Source organism: Colossoma macropomum, unplaced genomic scaffold (genome assembly GCF_904425465.1).
Source record: "Colossoma macropomum unplaced genomic scaffold, Colossoma_macropomum, whole genome shotgun sequence".
Lineage (NCBI taxonomy): Eukaryota > Metazoa > Chordata > Actinopteri > Characiformes > Serrasalmidae > Colossoma > Colossoma macropomum.
The window spans coordinates 45,748,454-45,771,478 of record NW_023494785.1 but is presented as its reverse complement, the minus strand read 5'-3'; the positions used below and the strand labels follow the sequence as shown (position 1 = coordinate 45,771,478).

The 23,025-nt window shown below is 40.6% G+C and overlaps 1 protein-coding gene across 1 annotated transcript in view; it reads right to left on the bottom strand.

The window, feature by feature from the left end:
* The window catches only part of rapgef5b (Rap guanine nucleotide exchange factor (GEF) 5b), a 75,920-nt gene that overhangs the window by 39,392 nt on the left and 13,503 nt on the right, over positions 1 to 23,025 (bottom strand). Inside the window, exons 6-9 of the mRNA XM_036596611.1 lie at positions 20,419 to 20,500; positions 15,267 to 15,318; positions 14,176 to 14,246; positions 11,172 to 11,285 (exon numbers count right to left, since the gene is read on the bottom strand). Coding sequence (XP_036452504.1) covers positions 11,172 to 11,285; positions 14,176 to 14,246; positions 15,267 to 15,318; positions 20,419 to 20,500 — 319 coding nt within the window. The remainder of the gene's footprint in view (positions 1 to 11,171; positions 11,286 to 14,175; positions 14,247 to 15,266; positions 15,319 to 20,418; positions 20,501 to 23,025) is intronic.

Here is a 23,025-nt window from a genome sequence, read left to right as displayed (position 1 = left end):
CCAATCAGAACAGAGCTGCCGTAAGGCACAGTCCACTCTGCTGTTGTAAGTGGACCTCAGAAGAGGAAATGCAGGCTCTGGGCCTTTAAGTGTTGTTTTTCTAGGATGGAGCCACAGCCTGCAGACTGCTGTGGAGCGGCTGCTCTAATGGGGTTAGTAGAGGAGGAAGCTGATCGGCCCACTGACATCCTCCTCAGCGAGACGGACCTGTGGGGGTGTGAGAGGACAGCGGAGACCACTGAAGGTCTCTGGATGCTCCAGTGTGATGAGCAATTAGAGCAGAAAAGTGCTGCCTCTTCCAGCCTGTCTGTCTGCCTAATTACAGAAGCGCATGCATGTGGCGATGCTGACTGACGGGCTGCTGAGGGGATGCTGGGATGCTGTGGTTTATAGATGTACTGCATGAAAAAAGAAGGTGTGCTCATTAAAACACAGAGTGGAGGCCGACGCTCAGGCACTCTGTTTTACTACCAGCTTACAAGGCAATTTGCAAAATGAATCAATAAAACATGTAACTGGTAAAAAAATACATATTTTACCAGTTAAAAGTATTTTCCTTGTTTGACCCTTTCACCCAGCAGTACTGACGCAAGCTGAAGCCCAGCTGCAGCGCTGTATGTTCTGCGCTCTCACTCAAAGCTTTTAAATGTCTTCTTAATCAATCGAACAAAAGCAGCAGCTTGGTGGAGCACCGGTTCCCCTCGAGATCCTCCACTGTAACTAGAACCCACCAGCTGTATGAACGAGAGCAAGAGATACAATCATGGAGGAGCTGAACCAACGACTGTATACATAACCTTCTACTGGATTAGCTCAAACTGCGGCCAATCAAAACAATTAATAATTTCAGACCCAAGATATTTACAGTGATTCTGTTCTGATCTGTTTAAACCCAAAACATGAATAGAGACAATAATAAGCTATAATAAATATATAAGTAATCAATATATCACTGCTGTCGGAACAAAACCTTGTATCTCCATCATTCAGTTTTTGATAATTTGAAAATACCTGTTACTCTTTACATTATATGTAAATTTCATGACAAATGGACCAAAATAAACGGCCCAGAACGACTTGGAAAAAAGTCTGGCTCCACTGATTTACGTTAACAGTAACGCAGGTTTTTCCTTCTCCTGTAAAGTCATTATTTTGGAAATATGAGGTTTTGTTTCCAACAACAGCGAAATACACAAATCATCATTTACAGGGTTCTTTCTGTTGGGAGTCTGTCCCAAACCCTAACCTCTAAATGTGCTCTTTTGAAAATACTTACATTTTTTGTTTTTAAATGTTTTCATGTCACTACTGAAACACAGTTTTAGTCTGTGGGCGGAGTCTTATTTTAACCACGCCCCTGCATTTCAGAGCAGGAAGTGAGGCTGCATCCCTGTCCCTCATGGCCACATGGTGAGCAGTTAGATCTGTTTTGAAGTAAATGAGTCCCAAAGTCTGAAAATCAGTGTGGAACATTAAGAATCGTGACTACCGAAACACAGATTTTCATCTTTTTAGTGTTTTAATGAAAAATGTGGTGATTTTCTGTGGGAACAGCTGTTTAGAGCTGTGTTTGCTGGTCATGAACTGCTGAGTTTCTGAGCTCAAAATGAGCTAAAATTGTCACTGAAACAGACACTACTGAAACAGTCACTACTGAAACAGTCACTACTGAAACAGTCACTACTGAAACAGTCACTACTGAAACAGACACTACTGACACAGTCACTACCGAGACAGACACTACCGAGACAGACACTACTGAAAGACACTACCGAAACAGACACTACCGAAACAGACACTACCGAGACAGTCACTACCGAGAGAGTCACTACCGAGACAGACACTACCGAGACAGACACTACCGAGACAGACACTACCGAAACAGTCACTACTGAAACAGACACTACTGAAACAGACACTACTGAGACAGTCACTACTGAGACAGTCACTACCGAGACAGACACTACCGAAACAGTCACTGAAACAGACACTACCGAGACAGTCACTACTGAGACAGACACTACCGAAACAGACACTACTGAGACAGACACTACCGAAACAGACACTACTGAGACAGACACTACTGAGACAGACACTACTGAGACAGTCACTACTGAGACAGACACTACTGAAACAGACACTACTGAGACAGTCACTACTGAGACAGTCACTACCGAGACAGACACTACCGAAACAGTCACTGAAACAGACACTACCGAGACAGTCACTACTGAGACAGACACTACTGAAACAGACACTACTGAGACAGTCACTACTGAGACAGTCACTACCGAGACAGACACTACCGAAACAGTCACTGAAACAGACACTACTGAAACAGACACTACCGAGACAGTCACTACTGAGACAGACACTACCGAAACAGACACTACTGAGACAGACACTACCGAAACAGACACTACTGAGACAGACACTACTGAGACAGACACTACTGAGACAGTCACTACTGAAACAGACACTACTGAAACAGACACTACTGAGACAGTCACTACTGAGACAGTCACTACCGAGACAGACACTACCGAAACAGTCACTGAAACAGACACTACCGAGACAGTCACTACTGAGACAGACACTACTGAGACAGTCACTACTGAGACAGACACTACTGAGACAGACACTACTGAGACAGACACTACTGAAAGTCACTACCGAAACAGACACTACTGAAACAGACACTACTGAAACAGACACTACCGAGACAGTCACTACTGAAACAGACACTACTGAGACAGTCACTACTGAGACAGACACTACTGAAAGTCACTACCGAGACAGTCACTACTGAAACAGACACTACTGAAACAGACACTACTGAGACAGTCACTACTGAAACAGACACTACTGAAACAGACACTACTGAAACAGACACTACCGAAACAGTCACTACCGAAACAGACACTACCGAAACAGACACTACTGAAACAGACACTACCGAGACAGTCACTACTGAAACAGACACTACTGAGACAGTCACTACTGAGACAGACACTACTGAAAGTCACTACCGAGACAGTCACTACCGAAACAGACACTACCGAGACAGTCACTACCGAGACAGTCACTACCGAGACAGTCACTACTGAGACAGACACTACCGAGACAGACACTACCGAAACAGACACTACCGAAACAGACACTACTGAGACAGTCACTACTGAGACAGTCACTACCGAGACAGACACTACCGAAACAGTCACTGAAACAGACACTACCGAGACAGTCACTACTGAGACAGACACTACCGAAACAGACACTACTGAGACAGACACTACTGAGACAGTCACTACTGAGACAGTCACTACCGAAACAGACACTACTGAGACAGTCACTACCGAGACAGACACTACCGAAACAGTCACTGAAACAGACACTACCGAGACAGTCACTACTGAGACAGACACTACCGAAACAGACACTACTGAGACAGACACTACTGAGACAGACACTACTGAGACAGACACTACCGAAACAGACACTACTGAAACAGTCACTACTGAGACAGTCACTACTGAGACAGTCACTACTGAGACAGACACTACTGAGACAGACACTACTGAGACAGACACTACTGAAAGTCACTACCGAAACAGACACTACTGAAACAGACACTACTGAAACAGACACTACCGAGACAGTCACTACTGAAACAGACACTACTGAGACAGTCACTACTGAGACAGACACTACTGAAAGTCACTACCGAGACAGTCACTACTGAAACAGACACTACTGAGACAGTCACTACTGAAACAGACACTACTGAAACAGACACTACTGAAAGTCACTACCGAAACAGTCACTACCGAAACAGACACTACCGAAACAGACACTACCGAAACAGACACTACCGAAACAGCCACTACCGAAACAGTCACTACTGAAACAGTCACTACTGAAACACTTGGTACAGTTTGGTAGAGTTATGGTTTTTTGGGATGTTCAGTCATTAGTTTTAATAAAATAATCATAATTAAGGTTTAGAGTCACTCAGAGCAAAAGGGTTTTAGTCTGAAGTCTAAGATCAGTTAAAAGTCTCAGCTCTGCCTCTGAATCAGCTCAGTAGAGTCATCTATATGAGCAAATATAAAAGCAGCTATTCGTTCTTTATTTGGAGTCAGGCTAATGTTAGCAAGATGGCAGGATAGCTGTTAGTTACTACTGCTGCCTTCTAAGCAGTTCACTCGTCTACAGTTCTGAGTGCTGAGAACGTTTTATACACTCATATGGACACTTAGCCTTAAAAACAACACTCTAAACCAGAGCTGTCCAATCTAATCCTCATGTCTAATCCTGAAACTGAGCTGGGTTTAGTTTCACAAGTCAGACTTCTGATGCTCTGAGTACGTCTGACCAGCAAATTCTAAGTGAAAAATGCCCAGATGTGGGTGGCTAATCAAATCTGGGTCCGCCCTCTGGAAGGCAGACGTACTGAAACAGAGAGCTGATATAAATCGCTTAGACCTTCATAGAGTGAAATCATCCTCCGAACACTGGAGCTTTCCCATCTGCCCAGCACAGTGACTGAGCGTGTTTAGTGTTCTCCTCACACCGAAAGATGGAGGATCCTCTCAGTCAATGTCAGTGGACCCTTTTCCCAGTTCCTCCAGTAACCCCCTTCAGCACGGCGGGTTCTGCAGTAACACCACGTTACCTGCCTGCTTAAACCAGAGAACATAAACATGCTTTCTGCTCAGGAACTTCGTCAGACACGTATATTGTTATTGGTATGGTTTGGTAATGTTTAGTATGGTTTGGTACTTTTGTTCTAATTTTCTTAAATTATTTAGGATTTTGCTGCTTTTGTGTGGTTTTGCTACGGCTTCCTGGTTTTGGTATGATTTGGTGGTTTTTGGTTTGCTTTGGTGATTTTTGTTGTAGGTCTGATAAACTGGGTGTGTTTGCTGGCGTTACTGTAGCTCTGTGTGGGTAAGGCGGCTGCACAGCTTTATCAGTTTAACAAGAATGACAAAGGATGGGAAAAAGATCCACCTTGCACTGTTAGTTCATGTTCTAAAGCCAGACAACACCTCAGATCTGATTCAGAACATGGACTAACGTCATTAATTAAAAGAACTCATTGTGAAACAAATATAATTACTTTCCTTCATCTTAAAGCTGCAGACAGCGCGTTGTCAGACGTTTATCAGACGTCATCCATCCAATCACAGTAGATGGAAACTACTGCCTCAGACTTTAAACATGTACATGTCAACAGCTCAGTGAGGAACTCCGGCCTAAGATATACATTCATGACTGGCAGCTGAAGAACTTCATCTCCAAGCTGGCTGCACTGACGGATCGTTTCTTCATCAACACTGTGACATTCTTTCAGCAGCAGAATGGAAAGTACAGAGCATCACAGCAGCTCTCATCCAAACACTGTTATGTAACTGCCTGGAAACCCATTAAACACAGACAGCAGAAGCTTCTGGAACATCTCACTGTTGATTCCAGACAGATCTGTATCTTTGATCATCTCATGTTCCACAGGCTCACTGTTCTATCAGCACTGAGCACTTTTTAAACATAAAATACAACAAGAACAAATTCTCTCCGTTCAGATCAGTGAGGAGCCAAAGATGCTGTTATTGTTTCAATGATACGCCAAATGATAATCATAGCATTTCAAATTTAAACACATCCTGCATTTCTCTTCTAGGATGTTTCAGATGGTTTCTCATGAGTTTGTGTGTCACAAATCATTTCTACATGACTGTCTTTCATCTTCTCTTAACGCCTGACAGTTACACAGCCTGCTTCTGATACTGTGTCTTTAAGACTGATATATGTAAATGAGGCCTGTCTTCATTGGCTGCCCTGTATTGTGCCTCATTTAGAAAGCAGTCCAGGCTGAAACTCCTTGCAGCTCATAACAATATAATTTTTATCTTTAATAATTAAAGAAAAATGACCATTTCTTAAAAAGCTTACTGGTGTTTTTATTCTCTATGTTCAGCTACTGTGTAAATAGATCCTCCAGCACTGAAGAACCTTCAGGTCCTGCAGGTCCTTCTAATAACTTTAAAATACAAAAATTACACACCTGCAATTTTTAGTTTATTTTCATTTAATAGAATTTTCAGGCTTGTTGCACTTAAACTCAGTAAGTAATGTAGTTAAGCTCTTATTTCATTGCTCAGTTTTGACTGGAAACAAAAGGGTTAAAGTCTTTAAAAGCCCAGCAGAAAATCGTCCAATCAGGATTCTTCTCTCTGTGGTAGATTCAGCTGAGCTGCTCTCCCACTGGTTAGGACTTCAGGAGCTGGACTGAAGGCCTCACACATTAGATTAACTAATTACTAACAAAATTAGGAAGTGACGAGGAAACCAACCAATCACGCTTTGAATTATAATGAGTGGACAAAAAAAAGGGTCACTGGCCTTCTGGAAGTTCTAGATACGCCACTGACTGTGAATGTGACCTGTAGTCTAATCAGTGTTCCAGTTAGTTGTTAATGTTAAACAGTGGTGGCAGCTCTGTGTCACTGTAACACTGATACACACAAGATCAGATATATGATAATGTCTGATACAAGATTCAAATGTTCCTGTTTAATCTAGAACTGCCAAGAAATGCTCGTATTCACCAGTGTTAGCTTAGCGCTAACATACTATTCAGAATCCAATAGGAATGCTAGCAGAAATTAGCAATTAGGTTGTTTTGTTTCCTCATTTTTGAGTGAGTTTTGATATTTCTGTCCTGAACTGAAGGCCCAGCTCTGACAGTCTCAGTTCACTCTGCAGTAAAACTCTGCCTGAACTCCAGAGGCTGCTGCACCGCCGCAGCGGTTTGAGTGAAAGCAGAGACGTTTCTCAGAATGTGTGGAATGTGGATCTAAATCAGAGCGCAGTCCAAACGTGTCTGAGCTCAGCACGACAGAACACTGTCCTGTGTAGGTGCAGAGGAAAAGCTGGAATAGTGTAAAATATCACACCGAGCACTTCAGTGTTTTTAGAGCAACGTTTGAAATAGAGGCGTGTCCATGTGTGCTGTGCTATCAGTCCTGATACAGACTACGCCACGTCATTCACCTAACCTCACTGCAAACAGTCTGAACTATGTGAAACGAAGAACACAAACACTGAAGGCGCACTGGAAGAACACTCGTTCCATCCTCCACAGCGGCTGCACATCAGGCTTTATTCACGCTCTCCATATACGCCCAAAATATGCACAGCAGAGTCATGAACAAAGTTAATCAGTTAGCACTAATAAAGGTATCATTGTTAAAGGGGAACTCCACCAATTTTGTAAAATTACTTAGTCATTCAATGGTTTAGATGTGAACAGAATCATTCAGAGTGGTTCGGTGTGAAGAGAAATTTACTGAGTCAGAATTGTTCACCATTATAGTACCAGGAACCAGACGTCTGACGCGTTTAATGGCTCTGAAAGCTGCATCCCTTTAAGTTATTACACACAATGGTTATGAATGCGCTGCTTGATACCTGAGACATTGTTTAGTGGTAGTTTTGTTTCCTCTCAAAACTGAGATCTGAGCATCTCAACTGAGATCAATGCGCCAACGTGCTTCTGTTGTTACTAGTCTGTAGCTACAGCTGTTCAACACGGATTCCAGTTTCTGCTGCAGTGAAACTGCGGGTGTGTAAATCTGCGTCTCTCCAGTCGGACCGTTCCCTAAAAGGCGTGCAGGGCGGAGAGGTACATTCAGGGCGTTGTTAGGAAAAATAGAGCCCAAAGAAAACGTATTTTTTCAGTTTCGCAGTATTTTATCTTTATCAGCGTCACATACAAAAACTTAGAAGACACACTTAAGTTCACTGGTCACTGTGGATGGCAGATAAAATGGTGATATTTGTAGTGTGGAGATACGGACGTCTGGTTCCTAGTACTACAATGGTGAACAATTCTGACTCTGTAAATTTCTCTGGAAAGGCGCATTTCATACCGAAATACTCTGAATGATTGTGTTTTTTATAAAACCATTAAATGATTCATTAATTTTGCAAAATCGATGGAGTTCCCCTTTAAAGCTAATAGTTGAGCATTAGTGATGCGCATACATTAACATTACAATTTAACTGAATTGATGTTTGTCATTCTTACATAGAATGAGTTGGTGAGTCAAAAATAATGCTGAGATTGAAAAAGTGGGCGTAAACGATCAGTTAGTTTTACGGAATCTGGATGACCAGAAATAACAGCCTCATTTGTGCTCGTTTTAGAGTGGAGTTTGTATTAATATTTCATTATAAATGTGTAAAATCTGCAGTAGCTGCTCTGTTTAAGTGAAGGCCGTATTTTCATTACAGCGAGCCGACTTGGCCGCTTTAGGGGGCGTGGCTAAAACACACGCAGGTTGAGGAGCTGAGAAAGAAAGCCTGTGCAGAGTTACTGGCCAGTTCTGAGTCCCAAAGCTGCCTAATACTGTTTTTAAGAGGAAAAAACTAAGTAATAATGATGTTTTATCAACTGTAATATCTGCTGCTCGGTGTGTTCCAGTGTTAAATCTCAGCATGTGACCGAGAGCAACACATCAACAATCTGATTGGTCGCCACTTAATTAAGAGGATGAGCATCAGTGGCATTAATGTGTCATTTATCTGTGTATGCGGTCATCTCTCCCTCGTTTATAGCACTGACACCATCTGATAAAAAAATTAGCAAAATAAATAAATTTATAAAAAATAAGAAGGCAGATCATTATGCAGGACATCATCGTTGATGTCACTAATACGCTACTTAAAATTTCAGCACTGCCAGTTTAAACACCTTCCCGTGGCCCTGTGTGATGGACAAGCGAAATGATTTAAAATTCTAATTTAATTCTAATTTAAATTAAAATCTCTACTTTAAAACATTTTCCTCACACCACCTCAAACTGCCGCTAAAGCAGCGTCACTGGAGCTCAACACGCTCGGAGGAGGACACCAAGTGCTAATTCTGTACTCAGCTAAAATAGCCTCCAGCTGAATCTCTCCCAGTCTGACTTTCACTGAAACGGTCAGAGCTGGAACACGAGACCCTGACCAGCAGCTTTAACAGCACCGCCTCATTTTAGCATTCACACTTATCACAACAGAGCTTAAAGACACGCTGCACACTGACCTTCTGGACATACCTGGGAGGAAAGGTCATCAACACAAAGGCCTTTGATTTAAATAACTATAATTTATCGTCTCAGTTCAGCAGTGAGTGATGCCGGTTTGGTCCAGATTTTCCTGCCATTGTTAATAAGCAGCAACAGAGAGGAGGTGGACAAACAGGACCTTGGTGAGGTCAGCCAATCAGAGACAGGCATGAGATAATTAATTGGCACCTAATTCAGGGTGAGGCTCCTCCCCACAGTAACGGTAGACCCTGCAACAGTCTGATGAGTGAGATACTTTATCAGAGATTTGTTTAGATTTTGAATGAGTCAAGAATGTAATTAAAAGATTCTGTAAGCCACGTCTTCTTAAAACCTACATCCATAACCACAGTCAGAAACCGACATTTCACCTTTTTAATTTTTACATTTGAAGTATCTTAATATGCACAAACGCTATACATGCTGTGATCATTCCCATATAATAACTCCTTAACTCATAGATTATTATTCAGTTCTTCATTCTAGGAGTTATCAGACCACTATGAATTATTCAGCGTCTACTATGAATTATTCAGCGTCTACTATGAATTATTCAGCGCCTACTATGAATTATTCAGCGTCTACTATGAATTATTCAGTAAATACTATGAATTATTCAGCATCTACTATGAATTATTCAGTAAATACTATGAATTATTCAGCATCTACTATGAATTATTCAGTAAATACTATGAATTATTCAGTACATACTATGAATTATTCAGCATCTACTATGAATTATTCAGTACATACTATGAATTATTCAGGATCTACTATGAATTATTCAGTATTTACTATGAATTATTCAGCGTCTACTATGAATTATTCAGCATCTACTATGAATTATTCAGTAATTACTATGAATTATTCAGCATCTACTATGAATTATTCAGCATCTACTATGAATTATTCAGTAAATACTACGAATTATTCAGCGTCTACTATGAATTATTCAGTAAATACTATGAATTATTCAGGATCTACTATGAATTATTCAGTAAATACTATGAATTATTCAGTAAATACTATGAATTATTCAGCATCTACTATGAATTATTCAGCATCTACTATGAATTATTCAGGATCTACTATGAATTATTCAGTATTTACTATGAATTATTCAGCATCTACTATGAATTATTCAGCATCTACTATGAATTATTCAGTATTTACTATGAATTATTCAGCATCTACTATGAATTATTCAGCATCTACTATGAATTATTCAGTAAATACTATGAATTATTCAGCGATCTACTATGAATTATTCAGTAAATACTATGAATTATTCAGCATCTACTATGAATTATTCAGCGCCTACTATGAATTATTCAGCGTCTACTATGAATTATTCAGTAAATACAGTAAAAAAAATATCAGTATCTACTATGAATTATTCAGCTCTAACTATCGGTACTATGAAGATTCATTTCTATGAATATTCAGCACTATTTTGTAAGCGCTCTATAAGAGCATCTACTATGAATTATGTCAGTAAATACTATGAATTATTCAGTAAATACTATGAATTATTCAGCATCTACTATGAATTATTCAGTATCTACTATGAATTATTCAGCGTCTACTATGAATTATTCAGCGTCTACTATGAATTATTCAGCGTCTACTATGAATTATTCAGCGTCTACTATGAATTATTCAGTAAATACTATGAATTATTCAGTAAATACTATGAATTATTCAGGATCTACTATGAATTATTCAGTATTTACTATGAATTATTCAGCGCCTACTACGAATTATTCAGCGTCTACTATGAATTATTCAGTATCTACTATGAATTATTCAGTATCTACTATGAATTATTCAGCATCTACTATGAATTATTCAGTAAATACTATGAATTATTCAGCATCTACTATGAATTATTCAGTAAATACTATGAATTATTCAGGATCTACTATGAATTATTCAGGATCTACTATGAGTCATTCAGTGAAGGTAGTATGAAGGTAAAGTATGTGACCGTTATGATGGTGAGGAGCTGAAATGGGAGTTTGAGGGTTTTTAAGTTTTTTAAAAGCACTGTCTCACCTCAGCAGGTCGTTCAGCAGGTCTGAGGGGGCTTTGGAGGACCTTGGCCAGTTTCTGGACCATCTCCATGCGTCTGATTTCCTCTGTGTGGTGTAATCCAGCCTGAGGGCCGTGCTGCAGTGCAGAAGAGACAGAGAACACAAACCTGAGGCCACAGTCCCACGCCATGACCATTCACACAGATAACAGTCCAGCTCCGAGCTGAAAGTGCGGCTAATCCAGTGCAGACGCTCCACTGAGCTGCAGATCACAGCACATACTCTGTAGGCTTTGAATGAACTGCCTTTCTCTCTCGTGCCTGAAGCCGAGGGGTGGGGGTGGCCAGGAAACATCTGCCAGTGGCTCCAGTCCTGGATAGGAAGTTTCACAATCTCCAGAAAGTGGGAGAAAACCCGAGGAAGGGCATTAGGGGTGGGCAAAATGTCATACTGCCATTATATTGTTGCGCATTGCAACTGGGACATGCTTCGGCCATAAGTATGTGAACACCCCTCCTAATTACTGGGTTCAGGTGTTTCAGACACATTCAATGCTAACAGGTGTATAAAATCAAGCACATAGCCTTACATCCTCCATAGACAAACACTGGAAGTAGAAGGTCTCACTGAAGAGCTCAGTGACTTTAAAGGTGCCACTATCATAGGATGCCGCCTCTGCCACAAGTCAGCTTGTGAAATTTCTGCCCTGCTAGAGCTGCCCTGGACAACTGTTAGTGCTATTACTGTGAATGGAAGCGTCTAAGAGTAAAATGAACTCCGCCACAAAGCGGTAGACCACGCAAACTCACAGAGTGGGGCCACTCCTCTATAGCGTCACTCACTACAGAGCTCCAAACTGCGTCTGGAAGCAACATTAGCACAAGAACTGAGCATCGGGAGCTTCATGAAATGGGTTTCTGTGGCTGAGCAGCTGCATACAAGCCTAAGAATGCCAGAATGCAGAGCCAACAGTAAAGTTTGGTGGAGGAGGGATGATGGGCTGGGCTGTTCTTCAGGGTTTGGCCCAGAAGCAGCCTGTGTTTTGGAGGTGTTTAAAAGGTCTGTAAAGGTTCATTAGACAAACACTGGTCCAGCATCGCACTCCTGTCATTAATGATCACTAGATTTAAAGGGTAACTTTTCAATTATAAACAAATATAATGCTCTGTTTTAAAGAGACTCAGGGTCAGAATTGCTCACAGTGGTGAACAGAGTCAGATTTCCCATCATCAACATTCCATATAGACTCAGAAGACTCGTGTAGGTTCACTGGTGGTTCTGGATAGTAAATAAAATGTCTATATTAGTGTTGTAGTCATGGCGACCCCTGGTTCCTATCACCACCACTGTAAAGAACTCTCATTAAGTCTCAGAGGTGTTAAGTTTGTGTAAAATCAAACCACTCTGAATGACTCTGTTTAGAAATTGTTGGAATTCCCCTTTAGGAATGTTCTTCCTCCTTTTTTGAAGATACTATTTTAGAGATATGATTGTTTATTACAACAGTGACGTTACGCACCTGCACACAAACACAGGCACATACCCAGAGAGCCGACTTCCTGGACAGAGCATTAATGACCTCATCTCTTAAAGTGAGGGAAACAGAAAGGAATCTGCCCTCTCCGCCGTCCACCAGAGGAATTCCACATTTGCTCCACTGCCTATATAAAGAAGTTTAACCTCATACGAGATCATCACGCTCAGCACGGCTGGAACGCTTCACGTTCCACAACTGAACAAGAACAATGAACAATCATCTAACAGCAGAATGGAAACAGCTCAAAGCCTCTCAGCCTGATCTGCACAGAAACTAATAAGAGTCAGTGCAGTTTTAAATGAAATAAATTTAATTAAATTGACTCATATCTCGCATCTAAACACAAACATACAGTCAAACCGCCACATGACCTCTGTGATCTCATCGTAAGGATAAATAAGCGAAATCATTTTAAATATAGTCAATATATGTAATGTTGTCCATCTGAGGATGCTGTAAGAAAACTGCATGATTATTCAACATCTTTCACTCCTTGAGAAGACGGGTGGGTCCAAAACACACTTCATCATATTCTTCACAACTTTCATATTTCATAAGCTACATTCTAAAGGTGGGGGTCGTATGAGAGCTGTAACTGTCTTCTTTCCAGTCAAATAGACGGTGATGTAATTTTAAACTCTTATAATAAAAGAAGCCGAACTCAGTTTTTTTTCTACTGAAAGTCGACCCATTTTTTCACAAATCTGGGCTATAAACTATAAACAGATGGCGTCTCTTCAGTGATCTGCTCTGTAAACATTATTTTTATAAAATAACACAAAGAGCGTCTAAGATTTTGTCTTTCAGCAGTAAATTGTAAGCATATAGCAAAATGTGTATCATAAAACACGTTCTGTTAATTTGAGGTGAACTTTTACAAATAAATAAATAAATAAATAAATAAATAGATTAATAAATAAAATAAAGAAAAACCAAAATATACCCTGGAGAATAAGAGGTTAAACTATGTTTAAAGACGCATTTATATTTATTTAAAGATATATGCTTTAAATAGCTTTATCTAGCGAACTTATCTTATTCCACTGGTAGATAATGTTGCTTGTTTCAAGCAATATTTGCAGTACATGTAAATCACTCCATGTACACACTGCAATGTGCATTACATATACACACACACACACACACACTTAAAAAACCAATCAGCAGTGATTTTTAGCGATGCTCAGAAAAGCATACTGTAATATAATTGATCATAAAACTGATTAGTGTCATCATATTGCCCAGCCCTACTCTTCTGTCAAACAGTGTGGCTCCAAACCATCTTAGAAACTGCTCACTTAACTGATGACTGAGCAGCAGCAGGCTAATGCTAATGCTAATGGTCTCTCTGGGCCGGCATGGCTGGTGTCAGATTAACACAGAGCAGAACGATTTGAGCTTCTGCATCTGTCACGCCCAGGCGCTCACGTTTGCAGTCAGAACCCCCCCCCCACCCCCCCTTACAGTGATCTCCAGAACCTTTACATACCTTCTTCTCACTGGAGCACAGTGTCTGAGCCTGGGGGGCGGCACAGTGGTCTGGACTGGGCTCCTCAATCACTGTAAAAATCCACTCAGAATTAACTACAGACTAATAAGGTAAAGGAATACTGACAATAACTTACTATTAAAGGACAATACAGTGGAAAATGTTACATTTTCATTACTTTTTTTAAATAAAAGAGTTTGAACTTTGTTAAAAGTTTGGCGTCCATACAGTCCATATATGGAAACTGAGCTGCAAAAACAGACGTGAGCTCATTTACATATGTCCACCTATTCAGCCTACAGCAGTTCAGCGCCGCCCAGTGACACTGAAGTTATAAGGCATGTTTTATGAGTGCAATACAGGGCAGCCAATCAGATCAGGGCTCATTTACATACACTGGTCAGGCATAACATTATGACCACCTCCTTGTTTCTATGCTCATTGTCCATTACTGCGTCTGATCCACTCGTACCAGCACAACACACACTAACACACCACCACCACGTCAGTGTTACTGCAGTGCTGAGAATGATCCACCACCCAAATAGTACCTGCTCTGTGAGGGTCCATGGGGGTCCTGACCACTGAAGAACAGGGTAAAAGGGGGCTAACAAAGTATCAGAGAAACAGATGGACTACAGTCTGTAACTGTAGAACTACAAAGTGCACCTATATAGTAAGTGGAGCTGATAAAATGGACAATGAGTGTAGAAACAAGGAGGTGGTCAGAATGTTACGCCTGATCGGTGTAAATCAGTCCTAATGTACAGTAAGAAAAACAGCCTGTTTAATTCAAAAGGATAAAAAGAGGTTAGACTGTTGGTACATAAAACAATACAAATGATAAATGGACCTCAGGGGAACAAATAAAACAAGAAAAATGTAGGATAAATAAATAAACAAGGAAAAATCTAATAAAACTATGCAGTTGAAACAGTTACTGTACACTGGTGTTGTTGTCTCTATAATTGGTCCAAATCTCCAGGCTTCCAATGTTTTTGCAATTTAAAGTTACAGTACTATCACTACAGAACTCTAAATATCTTGATATGTTCTCCTGGTTCTCAAATGAATGAAGAGATAAGCGTTACCTGATCTGCTCTGCGCTTTGCGAGCCAGCGCCGCCACCAGTTCATTCTGCACCTGTTAGAACACAGAGCTTTAAGGGGAGCCTGCAGCGGCGCGTACTGTTCATGTCAGACATTACTCTCAACAATCAAGCATGGACTGCAATAACGCTAACGAGAGGCAGCCTGCAGCCAGGGCTCAAAGGGGAACTCCACCAACTCTTCAAAAATTATATGTGATTAAACAGTTAAGATGTGAACAGAGTCGTTCAGAGCGGTTTGGTTTCTAGAGAAACTTACTGAGTCAGAACTGTTCACAGTGGTGGTGATAGGAACCAGACGTCCACCTCTAAAAGCTCCCTCACAGAAAGTTCCTACATGAAATGGTTATGAATTCACTGCCTGATGACTGAGACACTGTTTTATGGTAGTTTAGAGAACTTAAACTCCATTCATGGTGGAGGGATACATGCAGGGCGCTGTGAGGCAAAATAGTCCCCAAAGAAAACTTATTATTTCAGATTTTCCACTATTTTCCATCATCAACATTCCATATAAACTCAGAAGACTCGTGTAGGTTCACTGGTGGCTCTGGATAGTAAATAAAATGTCTATATTTGTGTTGTAGTCATGGCGACCCCTGGTTCCTATCACCACCACTGAACCATTTCACACCAAACCACTCTAAATCTCTCTGATTACACCTCACACACTGAATTATGGGGGGATTTTCAGCTGCTTATTGACTTCTATTATGAGTGAGATTTACAGTCAGTGGGTTCTCCAAGTTCAGGAAAACGTGTTAAAATTATTATCTGTGGTGATGAACTGTTCTCTACAGATACAGCAGACTGAGCTCAGGATGGAAAACGCTGAAGTGTTCCTTTAATTCAGAGCTCTTCATAGTGTAGATCTGCAATCTGCTCCACCACAGCCCCCAGGGCACATGGCAGGAGATCTTCATTAGTCTCCAGAAAGGTCTCGACTGGCCTGAAGCTCAGCAGTAAATCTAATTTAAAACGCAGACTGAAAGAGCAGAAATTGCAGGCCTATTTCCTCAGTTCACAAATGTAAACAAGCATGAATATCTATAGAATAATTCATATCTGACTGGAAATAAAAAATAACAGCAAACTGTACCGTTTGTGTCAATCCGTGATGAGACTGCAGTCGTACAGATACAATCAAACACGACTAGACTTGGTTCTGCACATAAAGCCTTCAGACATGTTCGCAATAAATCACACGTTGGTGAAGAAATGATGCGTGTTTGTGAGAGTAAGCCTGGGGCTGAAGTGTTTAACCCTGCTCAGTGGCCCACAAACACTACATCTCCCAGGAGGCCGTGCAGAGCGCCAGCTCCTCGTCAGGCCTTCAGACTAAAGCCAGTGATAAATGAGGCTGATGTGGGAACAGAGCCACGCTGACCCTGTCCGTCAGCTCCGCTAATGCTACCTTTCAAATCACTGCCAAGAACAGGGAAAAAGCTTCTTAAAGGGCCCATATCCCACATTTCCACTGTCCACTTTTAGATGTTTGTGTTTATTTTACTAAAACAGTCCTAATTGATTCCTGTGTGACCGTTCTATAATCTCTCTTTCTCCTTCTGAGTTAAACAGGCTCTGTTTGTTACTCTGTTGCCTTCATAACTGATATATGTGGCTGTGAAAGCAGTGAAACACTTCTCATAACTTCAGTGTGAGTGGGCGGGGCTAAACTGCTGTAGGCTAAGTAGGCAGACATATGTAAATGTGTTTGTGATGCCATTCAAACCATGCTTATTGTCCACATATGGACTGGGGAGTGAAAGGCAGGTTAGGAAAATTTAGCAATGTCTACAAACTACATCAAAGAATTTGACTCAAAGAAGTGAAGAAGATCCAGTTTTCTAGGATATGGGCTCTCTAACCCGGAGTAACTGTGGACCATTTCATCATAACACTCAACTATCTGACAAACTGTCAATCAGTTTTATAGCACTGGATTAGTACAACCTTGGATTGTTTCTACAGTTCAAGTTAAAGCACTAGATTAATATAACCTGGGATTATTTCTACAGTTTGTTTTTAATAGCACTAGATTACTATAACCTGGGACTATTTCTACAGTTCATTTTATAGTACAGGATTAATATAACCTGGGATTATTTATACAGTTAATTTAATAGCACTGGATTAATGTAATTTGGGATTATTTCTTACAGTTTATTTTATAGTACAGGATTAATATAATCTGGGATTACTTCTACGGTTTATTTTATAGTACAGGATTAATATAATCTGGGATTACTTCTACAGTTTCTTTTATAGTACAGGATTAATATAATCTGGGATTACTTCTATGGTTTATTTTATAGTACAGGATTAATATAATCTGGGATTACTTCTACAGTTTATTTTACAGTACAGGATTAATATAATCTGGGATTACTTCTATGGTTTATTTTATAGTACAGGATTAATATAATTTGGGATTATTTCTACAGTTCGTTTTTAATAGCACTAGATTACTATAACCTGGGACTATTTCTACAGTTCATTTTAAAGCACAGGATTAATATAACCTGGGACTATTTATATGGTTTGTTTTACAGCACAGGATTATTTCTGCAGCTCATGTTATAGCACTGGATTATATAACCTGGGATTATTTCTACAGTTAATTTAATAGCACTGGATTAATGTAATTTGGGATTATTTTTACAGTTTATTTTATAGTACAGGATTAATATAATCTGGGATTACTTCTATGGTTTATTTTATAGTACAGGATTAATATAATCTCCGGTAATCATTAAGAACATGGCAGACTGGAGACTGAAATCACACGATGAAGAGAAATACTGGAGTCAGCATTCGATGTATGACCAGCAGGGCTGAACATGCAGCATCTCTGTATAAAGGAACAGCAGGAAATTAATAGTTCGCTCCATTTCGTCCTTCAGCGTTCCGGTCCGAGGCGGAATCGCGGGCGAGAGTTTCTATTTCTGTTGCCAAGGTGACGGCAGGTGCGCGGCTTCACCTTGAGCAGCGGTTCTGCAACATTACCTTAATGGCTGGAAGCAAAGCGCGCTCAGCACGGCCTAATGTACGGACCCAGTCAGCGCACCTGAAGTGCTGACGCTCAGAGGGGTGAAGACGGACTGAGCACAGGTGGGTTTCATTACAGAGGGAGGTTTGAAGGAGAACTATGTCCTCTATGTTGTAATAACTGCGCTGTACGTGCACCAAATACAATAACACTTAGCCTGAAAATCCACACGACTGGACGAAGCATGAGAAACACGTCCTCTGAGGGACAAACACATCAAACACACAGCAATAACAACATGGGCTCAACTGTTCAAGTGACAGTTCAGCCAAAAAACGTACACGTCTCACTCTCACCTCAGAGTAAATCAGCCAAGACGTTAGGAGCTCACAGCACCATGACATTTCAGCTACAGATACAGATTTAATTACCTTTTCTTCTTCACTGTATCATAAGCAACTATTATGCTACAAGCCAAAAGTGGCAGAATTGGCTGATCAGCCATCTCACTACCAAGCAGAGCTTCCTAGGTAGCCAACACTGGTTCTACTGTCGAGATGACACACTGCACCAGGGGTCTTTAATTAAAACTCAGTAAGAACAGTTAGAGAACATTTCCTCAAGCAAAGGTCCAGAACATCATAATGTCTGACTTGCATCATGACTCAGTGCCATATACTGTTTACTGAGGTAGCCTAGTACGTATATCAGCATCTTAGACAGTCAACAACTGAATATCTAATCAAATAAAGTGCAGTTCAGTCATATTTCAACAATATTTACTGTCAGTTTTGTCTTTTTAGAGCCGCCATGTGAAATAACTTCCCTCTGACTCACTTTCTTCTCCGACTGCTGTTCCTCGCCTCGTCCCTCCCCTGTGTGGCGTCACTCACTCGAGTCTCAGTGCTCTTCGTAATGCACAGATCTGATTGGCTGAGTAGCGTCATGTGTGATATTTACAACGCATGCGATTGGTCTGCGAGTTTCTTGGGCTGCTAAACTGGTACTGTAATGACTAGAAAAGCGGCGTCGATTAAAACAGGACCACCCCATCAAAATTAGATAATTCTCCATAGTTTATCGGTTACAGGTCCAGGTCTGCATGACAGTGTCTGGGTCCGGACTCGGACTGCAGTCTGCCTGTTAGTGACCTCTGCGCTACACTGTTGTCTAGTTACATGGAATCGCCTGCAGAGTTGATGAGTCCCGTTACGTTTCAATGGATGCTTTCTTTCCTGTACGTTTTATATTCGAGGCTAATGTTAGTAACGGAAGCTCAGCTCAGTTCTCCATGATACGGACCTTTTAAAGTAACTTTGGACTGTTTCATCATTAACTGTTCACACAATGTGCAAAAGTCAACTGTTTTGTTATTTGACACACTACATTCAACTGTTCAAGATTTTTTAGCACAGGATTAATATAACCTGGGATTATTTCCACACTATAATATACTTTTTCTATATTCTGGGATTATTAATATAACCTGGGGTTATTTCTACACTATAATATACTTTTACTATATTCTGGGATTATTAATATAACCTGGGGTTATTTCTAAGGTTTGTTTAATAGCATCAGATTAATATGTTCTGGGATTATTTCTATGGTTTATTTAATAATAGAGGATTCCCAGCTTTATAGCATGGGATTAATATAACCTTGGATTTTTCCACACTATAATAATACTGTAACCTGGGGTTATTTCTATGGTTTGTTTTATTACAGTACATTGATACAATCTGGGATTATTTCTATAGTCTCTTTAACAGCAGGGGATTATTATATAATCCAGGGGTCATATCAGTTTAGTCTCCATGACGACCTCAGTACGGACTGAATTTCATAGTCATACGTAGGTCAAATGACCTGTCAGATCTTACTTTAAGACTAAAGACATGAAGGCTCTGTAAAACGGCTCCAGATTCCAGAAACTTCCATCCAGGTAATGGAAGCTGAAGCTTAAACCCACCGGTCAGCACTGAGGAAGCAAACGTCAGACACTGAACTCGTCCTGGTTAAAGGACTAAATGTGGGGTAAAGCAGGGAAACTGTAAATCAGATTTTAGGCTGAACTATCGCTTTAAAGTGCAGAGCATCTGTAACAGTGATCTAAGAAGAGCAGTAAAAGCTGAGATTTTCTCACCGTGGACGTGAGGCGCTCTAGAGCTCTCATCTGGACAACACGGCTGCACCGGTCAGAGTTCATCTCAGTCTCTTCATTACACCTGCAGAGACACACACACACACACACACACACACACACACACACACACACACACACAATGACAAAGAGCATCAGGTCTCAAACGCAAAACCAGCACATACATAAAAACAGCTATAACAGGGATGTGCCTTCTGCCCAATGACAGCTGGGATAGGCTCCAGCACCCCACAGCGACCCAGAAGGATAAGCGGTTTAGATGATGTATGTATGTATAACAGCGATGTGTGATGAATATGAACGTGATGGTGCTGAGGCGTTCCTGAAGATCAGTAACCAGCAGCATTTGAGCGTTTAGCAAAAAAAAAAAGTCACTGTTTTTATTTGTGTTTATAACTGTTCATCAGTAGTTTTTAAGCTGTTTGAGTTGTAATTATTAACCATTAATAACCTCATTAAAAACTACTCATTAATAAAGGCTAATAAAAATCAACCAACCTGGCTGTAAAGAAACAACCACCACCACCACCACCACCACCACCACCACCTCACACATTAAGCAATAAAAAGCCGTGATTTGATCAGTGATTTTTTTTTTTAGATTCATGCTCAGAGAACATTCAGTCGTGTGCAAAAGTTTGTGCGCCTGTCAAATTCTGTGTTTTTGTTGATTTTCCTGGTGAAATCATGTTTACACATCATCTAGTCACCTTTGACCTTTTAATGCACAATTACTGTTTACTGAATTTAACATATTGAAAAAAATACAAATGTGGCTTGTGCAAAAGTTATGGCACATTCTGCATTTTATGTTTTAGCTTTTTCCAATACGTTAAACCCTGATTGGGGAAAACGACTGTATGAACCAAGGGAAACTCAGATATGGACATTAAACAGTTAATACAAAATTCAGTGGATGTGTGCGACGTGTAGATCAAGTGTATTACAACGAGATCAGCTCAGACTAATAATCCGAACTATCCATTTTAGTATAAATTTAAAATACAGTTGAACTGAACTGGGCAGTAAAGGCTGCAGCTGAGCGGCAGGTCATGACCGTCATGCGGGGGCAGAGAGAGGAAGCAGCGGTGATACAGGGAAACAAAGGGGGTCTAAAAACAGAACTTGTCTCGGTGAGGGGGCACTTCCCGAAAAAAACAGACACAGCGGAGAGGACAGCACCTCACTGACCCACTTTCACACACACACACACACACACACGCGCGCACACACACACACACACACACACACAGAGTGACGGGGCGAGATGGAGCCATTTAGGTCCGTTCGCGTCCCGTCTGCTGATCCGCGCTGGGCAGACTCATCGATCTGGCCTCGAATAAACATTCCAAACTGATCAGAATCAGGGCTCCTCTGATTAGATCAGCAACAGGATAATCCAGACGTTATTGTAAACACGCTTTGTCAAATTACAAGTTGTGTTGATTTTCTAAGTGAGAATAAGTTAAACCTCCTCTACAGAGGACAGGATTCATTTAAATTGATTTCATTTTAATTTACTGCCTTCAGTTTTTATGTATTCACTATTTTTACCGTATTGGAAAAAATTACAACACTGGATTTAAAAAGTTCCATAACCTTTGCACAGACCTCACTTTATGTTTTATTTGTTTCCAAAGTGGCCTAGCAACATCTTAGCAACCACCAGGGATAACACAGCAACAACCTAGCAACACCTTAGCAACCACTGGGGATAACACAGCAACACCTTAGCAACCACCTGAGATACCATAGCAACACCTTGGCAACCACTGGGGATAACACAGCAACAGCCTAGCAACACCTTAGCAACCACCTGGGACTTCACTTGCCAAGCTAATTTAAAGTCTGTTAGCCGAGTCATTCCAGGTAAAGACATTGAACGTACATAACATTCGATGGTATTACAGACAGAAACGCTAATTAACGTTTTTCAAGCCTAAATATGAATATAATCATCATCATTATCATAATGTATGAATATGTGTTACTTTTTGATCATTGTAAATGGAAAAGAAAGACTTTTGCATATCCATATTTTTAGGAATGCACACACGTTCATACAGACAGTCAGTGAACCTCACTCTCATCTATCACCAATTAAAGGCCTCTCTGATCACTCGGACTGTCAGTCAGTACATCTCAGAACCAAACAGAGTGAAGCAGCAGTCAGTCACTCTGCTGCCCTCTGCTGGAACAAACCCCCAGAGGCCAGATACGCTCCGAGTGCAGCTGCCTGTAAGCCCAGATTAAAGACGTTCTTGTTATCTGGAGCCTTTGTTTATCTTAAATCACTATAATTTCTCTTAATCCCTTATTTTTCAATTTTATTGTATTTTTATTTTAATTGATATTTTTGTCAGCATCTTTGCGAGAGGCTTTCTGAGGTGCTGAGTCTCAGGACAACATGAGCTTCATTATTACTAATGCTTTTACTTTGTGTTTGTGTGGCGCACTTTGAAATGTGACTACACACTTAATGATGGTTCTTCAAGGGTTCTTTAGTAAAGCAAATGGTTCTATAAAGAACCAGGAACATAAAGAACTTTGTATGATTAAAACGTTCTTTAAAAGGTGAAACGGTTCTTC